The sequence below is a fragment of the Acanthisitta chloris genome, unplaced genomic scaffold (assembly GCF_000695815.1).
Source record: "Acanthisitta chloris isolate BGI_N310 unplaced genomic scaffold, ASM69581v1 scaffold9603, whole genome shotgun sequence".
Classification (NCBI taxonomy): Eukaryota; Metazoa; Chordata; class Aves; order Passeriformes; family Acanthisittidae; genus Acanthisitta; species Acanthisitta chloris.
Window position 1 is genome coordinate 20,076 of NW_008663242.1, and position 6,364 is coordinate 26,439.

Below are 6,364 nucleotides of genomic sequence, written 5' to 3' on the forward strand. Positions count from 1 at the left end.
AGAACCTCCTTTTAATGCAATAAATTATTAGAGCTTTGTAGAAAGATGAAGTCTTTTTGTCTGGGATTCATCTATATTGCTGATTTAAGTACAATTGTCATCTGATCTTCACCATCTGGCCCTCCACAATGTGCCACAAGGGAGTGTTAAAAACTTGGTGTGTTGTTTATTGAGGGGGTGGCAGCACAGATAATCATCCTTCCGCTGGCTATTGCTCAGCTTGCATTGAGCACAGATAATTGTCCTTCCGCTTGCACTGAGCAAGCAAAATATGACTGTTTGCTCTTGTCTCGTGTTTGTTTGTTTAGGTGAAACTTCCTTTTCCTGTTGATCAAATCACAGATCTTCCAAGGAATGATTTCCAGATGATGATAAAGATGCACAAGCTAACCTCAGAGCAGCTCGAGTTCATCCACGACGTTCGCCGGCGCAGCAAGAACCGAATCGCAGCTCAGCGCTGCCGCAAGAGGAAACTGGACTGTATTCAGAACCTGGAATGTGAAATCCGCAAGTTGGTGAGTTGTGTGCTCTGATAGAATCACAGAATAGAGTCATAGAGCCACCAGGGTTGGAGGAGACCTCTAGGATCATCCAGTCCAACCATGAACCTGTCACTGCTGGAACCCCCAAACCCTAACCCAGATCCTGCAGTGCCACATCAGACACCTCTGAAACACCTCCAGGGATGGTGACTGCACCACCTCCCTGGGCAATATCCCAGGGCCTCAACACCACAACAGGGAAAACATTTCTCCTCACATCCAATCTGACTCTGCCCTGGCTCAGCTCAAGGCCATTCCCTCTCTCCTCTCCCTCAGCCCTGGCAGGACACACATCCCACACCTCTCTCCAGCCCTGGCAGGAGTTGCAGAGAGCCAGGAGGTCACCCCTGAGCCTCTTCTCCAGGCTGACCAACCCAACTCCCTCAGCCCTTGCCCATGTGCTCTGCCCTTTGCTGCCCTCGTTGCCCTTGGCTGGACTCGCTCAGTGCCTCAATGGCCTTTGGGCAGTGAGTGCCCAAAGCTGAGCACAGCACTGAGCTGGGACCTCCCCAGTGCCCAGTGCAGGGGGACTACCACAACAGTGTGCTCAAAAGAGGTAGCTATGAAGAGAGCTTCAGAAGTTGCTTGGTCCAGACAGGGTTGTGGCAGGCCCAGCTTCATCTCTACATCTTTTCTTACTCTTTGGCATGCTAGAAGGCAGCTCGGTGTTTTCAGGACATTTCAGTTCACTGTGCCTTTTCTTCAGCTCTTTCACTGGCTGAGCGAATGACAAGGGAAATGAAAAGCCAGGAGTGTGAATATCCAGACAAGTGGGCAGCCCTTGATGTAGGTCAGTGAGCTGGCAAGGGTATGTTCCTCCTTGCTTCTGCTGTCTTCCTCCCTCTAGCATTCCTGGTGTGCCATGGACCAAACTCCTCCTCGTAATTCCAAGGAGGAGTCCACTGCAGAGAGGAGAGCAAAGCATGCCCTGCTCAAGGCCAGAGCATATCTGGGGATGTGTCTCCTGTGTGCCAAGGTGTCAGTGGACAGTGCTGCCACATTTTAGTCTAAAGGAGGGAGGTGGCTGAAGTGAGATGAAGAGGCTGCTCAGGAAATTCCTCTCTTTTTCAGTCATGGTATGGACACCTCAGGTGTGATTTGGGTGGGTAAACACAGATGTTTACGATATAGACACGTGCTGGAGTTAGTTGTCCTGGTTTCCCTTATAGTCAGTGAAGAGAAATTGCTCCCTGTCAAGCCTTGTTTGTCTCATGCTGCAGAAGAGGAGGTGGCAGTGCAGAAGTGCCTGTTCCTCTCCATCACTAAACAAGGTCAAGAGAGCCAGTAAGATATAGATATCTTACTTGTAAGCACCTTATGTAAAAAAACTCCCCTCCTCTGTTACAGTGCCCCTATGGTCTGAGGATCCTGCTCGTCTTCCCCTGCCAACCCTTGCCCATTAGAAAACAAGCTGGTACACAATAAAAAAAGGCTGGAGACAAGGGTCATGGGGGAAGTCATGTCTACAGGGTGTCACTCAGCTGGAGAAACGCAACACTGGAACTTCAGAGTGGGTTACAACCTCCTCATCTGTTTAAAACTCCTCAAAGCTTTCTGAGGCATCAAAAATAACATGATAGTGCCATCACCTCCCTTGCCCTGCTGCCACACGCCCTTGGATGTAGCCCAGGCCTGGGTTGGTTTCTGTGCTGTGAGCTCACACTGCAGCTCATGGTGACACTGCTGGTCTCAATTACTCAGAACAGGTTGCAAGTGGCCTTTAGTATGGGCTTTGTTTTGCTTCATTCCCTGCTCAAGCTGTGGCACACACAGTGTGAGAGAGGCAATGATCTGTTGGAAGCAGCTGAGTTACCATCACCTCCCAAGTGGCAGAAAGCCACATGACTTGGGGTTACTCTCTGTCTGTGCCTGTCTGCTTCCAGTCTGCAGCAGGGAGGTGACACTGACCTCACAATCTGCTTGAGAGGCTTAAATCATCAAGGCTTGTGAAGCCTTCAGATGCTGTGCTGCTGAAGCCCTGGGGGGGAAAAAAAAAAAAAAGAAAGAAACAAAAAAATCAAAACATTGTTCGGAGTAGTGCTCCATTGATGCAAAACAAACAAAACATCAAAGATAAACAAAGCAGTGAGCAACTGCTTGGTGGACTGACTGTAACTCACAGTGTGTGCAGGGTGAGTCAGAGGCTCTGAGCAGCTCCTCATCCAGGTTGTCAGGAGAAGCAGGTCCAGGCTTGGCTGCACATGTCCCTCCCTCTACACTGAGCTGATGATAGAAAGGAGTACTTGTCACTCTCCAGGAGGACCAGGAGCAGTAAGGAGTGGTTCAGCTTGATACCTGCAGCCTTTAATTTGGGTTCCTTGGCTTTGACTGTTGTCAGTCCTGTGACACTGTGTAACATAATCAGATGTAGATAGGCAAAATAAAGGTTTTTCAGTCCTCTTCTCTCCTCAGCACACACACACATATCTCAGGGAAATGCATGAAAGGCATAGGAGTGACCTTGTAGGCCTGATCCCTGCTGAATTTCAGGAATGGAAAACCCTTTGAGGTTCAGCATTCTTCAAAAAAAGTTGTTGATGTTTCTATTTTTTGTTAGGAACTGCAGTGATAAAACAAGGAGTAGTGGATTCAAATTGGAGAGGGGGAAATTTAGGCTAGATATCTGGAAGAAGTTTTCTCTGTGAGGGTGGTGAGACCCTGGCCCAGGTTGCCCAGGGAGGCAGTGGCTGCCCCAGCCCTGGCAGTGTTCACTGTCTGCAGACAGGGCAGGGCTGGTGGGTGAAGTGATGGCTGGAGGCTTTCTTGGGCACAGTGATCACAAAATGGTAAGAGCCTTTGATTGTTGGAGAAGTAAGGAGGAAGGTCAGCAGAACTGCCACCTTGGAATTCCAGAATGCAGACTTTGGCCTGTTCAGGAGACTGGTTGGGAGAATCCCTTGGGAGGCAATAGTGAATGGCACAGAAGTTCAGGAAGGCTGGACATTCTTCAAGAAGAAGGTGCAGGAGCAAGCTGTCCCCATGGGCTAGAAGACAAACTATGAGGAAGACCAGCCTAGCTGAACAGAGAGCTTTGGCTGGAACTCAGGAAAAAAAAATGTGAGTTCATGATCTTTGGAAGAAGCAGCAGCAGCAACTCAGGAGAACTACAGGAATGTGATGAAGTTACACCAGGAGAAAATGAAAAGGGTGAAGTTGGGATTCTTATCTCAAGAAACCCAGCTAGAGCTTAATCTGGCTACTGCAGTAAAAGACAATAAAAATGGTTTTTAACTACACCAGCAACAAAAGGAAGGCCAAGGGGAATCTCCATCCTTTATTGGATGCAGGGGAAACATAGTGAGAAAGGATGAGGGAAAGGATGAGGTAGTTAATGCCTTCTTTGCCTCAGTCTTTGATAGTAAGATCAGTTGTTCTCTGGGTACTGAGCCCCCTGAACTGAGGTATAGGGACAGGGAGCAGAATCAACACACAGTACATGGTCACTGGAAATTCTTCTGTCCACCTTGTGACCAGTAATTTCCAGTCTCCTGAAGTACGTAATGGAATTATGGTTTAAGGGGTTTTCACTTGGCTGGGTCTCTGTTATGAGAGAGACCCCTTTTCCCCCCTCTGCTTACTCCTTGTAAGTCACCCATCTTCTTGACACAGATGGTTTCACAGCAGTGAGTGAAATGGTTGTATCCTCTGAGTTTGATAGGTAATTTTTTTTTGCCTGCTTTCCCTCACTCATCTGTCTACCCACTCACATTCCCTTTTTTTCCCCTGCAAACTCGCAGCATATTCTCTTCCATAATTCATTATCTCAAGATGTACTTGAGCATCTGTTTATTTTTTTATTATTTTTATGCTTTCTTGATAGATTTATCAATATTTTAGCAGTTGGTTCTTTTCATGTGCACTGCTCTCTTTCACATTCACACAGCTGTATGCTCCCAGTGTGGGCTCTGGCCCCACAACAATACTCTCAGCTGTCAACAACCACCCAGAGTTGGATTTTCTGAGTTGTGGAGTTTTCACACCTCAGATGCAGAGACATCTTGGGTTTAGCAGTATTACTAGGTGAGATACGTGGCTGCCCTGCTTTTTGGGGCCAGCTCATCTCTGGAAATAGCTCTGGGGCTCTACAAGATCTCATCTCCTCACTCTCCCAAGCTGTATGCCCACCTGCCTGGGACAGAAGGAGATGCAGCAGGACCATCCCAGTCAGTCTGCACTGAGTCAACACCAGTTTTTAGAGGTGTAAGCCCAGGCTGAGTCTGGCTCTGTGCCTCACCCCCCCAAATCTGCCTCCTGAGCACAGGGAGAACAACTTTCACCCCACTGTGGAGCTTCTGGCCACGGGAGATCTAAACTGGAGATGACTCCCACTGCAGCATGTTGCACAGCACCCTAGAATCATAGACAACAAGGTTGGAGGAGACCTCTAAGGTCATCAAGTCCAACTTTGCTGGAACCCCCAAACCCTAAACCTCCAGTGCCACATCCAGACACCTCTGAAACACCTCCAGGGATGGTGACTGCACCACCTTTTTTTAGGTTTTTTAGGTTTAGGGGTTAATGGTTGGACTGGATGATCTTAGAGATGTCCTCCAACCCTGAGGATTCTATGATTCTAACTGTGACATGTTAGTGTTCTTCTTGAGTACCACCACACGTGCCTGGAGTGAGCAGGCAGTGGATGGCCCTTCCTCAGCCTAAGATGCCTCCTTTCTTTTTCAGGTGTGTGAGAAAGAGAAGTTGCTGTCAGAAAGGAACCAGCTGAAAGCAAGCATGGGAGAATTGTTAGACAACTTCTCATGTCTTTCCCAAGAAGTGTGTAGAGACATGCAGAGCCCGGAACAGATCCAAGCTCTCCATCGATACTGCCCCGTTCTCAGACCCATGGATCTCCAGCCAGTCACCACCATCAGCCCCTCGCCAGCCGGCGTGGAGCAGAGCCTGGTGACCTCCCAGTGCGTGGGGGAGAGCATGCAGTGCTGCTCAGAGCAAGGCTCAGTGCAGCTGGGAGCACCCTGGCTGCCCAACAACATCTCTGAGAATTGCTCGGCCAGCGGCGGCTTGGACGGAGCCGACACAGGTACTTTTAACTTACCCTGGAGCTTCCAGCAGAGCAGAGCAGCCAGACGGTCACGGTAGACTTCTGTCAGGAAATGACTGATAAATGTACAACAGATGAACAACCCAGAAAAGATTACACCTAGTGACTCGTAACCTTAACGTTACACCTGGTCAGGTGTTCTTCAGTCAGCCAGTGGCAGTGCTCATTTGTTGTCTAGAAGAACGTTATTTGGTGCACACTACAGTAGCAGAGCAGAGCAGCCAGACGGTCACGGTAGACTTCTGTCAGGAAATGACTGATAAATGTACAACAGATGAACAACCCAGAAAAGATTACACCTAGTGACTCGTAACCTTAACGTTACACCTGGTCAGGTGTTCTTCAGTCAGCCAGTGGCAGTGCTCATTTGTTGTCTAGAAGAACGTTATTTGGTGCACACTACAGTGGTCTTAGCAGCAATACTGTTTTTAAGTATTCCCTCCTCTCTACAAGCAGGAGTTCTCTTCACAATGGTGCTATCCCTTGCTCAGGCAGGGAACGAAGCAGTGGCAACACTGTCTGTTTTTGTATGTTGATTTCAATCTTAACAGGGATGGACAGAACACCTCTGAGGACCCAACCGCAGCTTTTTTCTCAGTGGCCCATGTCACAAAACCCTAACTCAGGAATTTCCTCTGAATGTTCAATTTTTCATTGAAGACAGCTTCTTTACACATCAAAGTTTTATAGCTAAACTGTACATATTATATATAATATATATAAAATATATATATCCATATGCAAGAGTCCCTGCATGCCTCAA

The 6,364-nt window shown here is 48.1% G+C and overlaps 1 protein-coding gene across 1 annotated transcript in view; it reads left to right on the forward strand.

Annotated features, from left to right (window-relative positions):
- Positions 1–5,704, forward strand: part of BACH2 (BTB and CNC homology 1, basic leucine zipper transcription factor 2) — a gene marked incomplete at its 5' end in the record, with an annotated part of 15,720 nt that extends 10,016 nt beyond the window's left edge. Inside the window, 3 exon segments of the mRNA XM_009070920.1 lie at positions 309–515; positions 5,223–5,591; positions 5,594–5,704. Coding sequence (XP_009069168.1) covers positions 309–515; positions 5,223–5,591; positions 5,594–5,704 — 687 coding nt within the window.
- Positions 5,705–6,364: the final 660 nt, after the last annotated feature.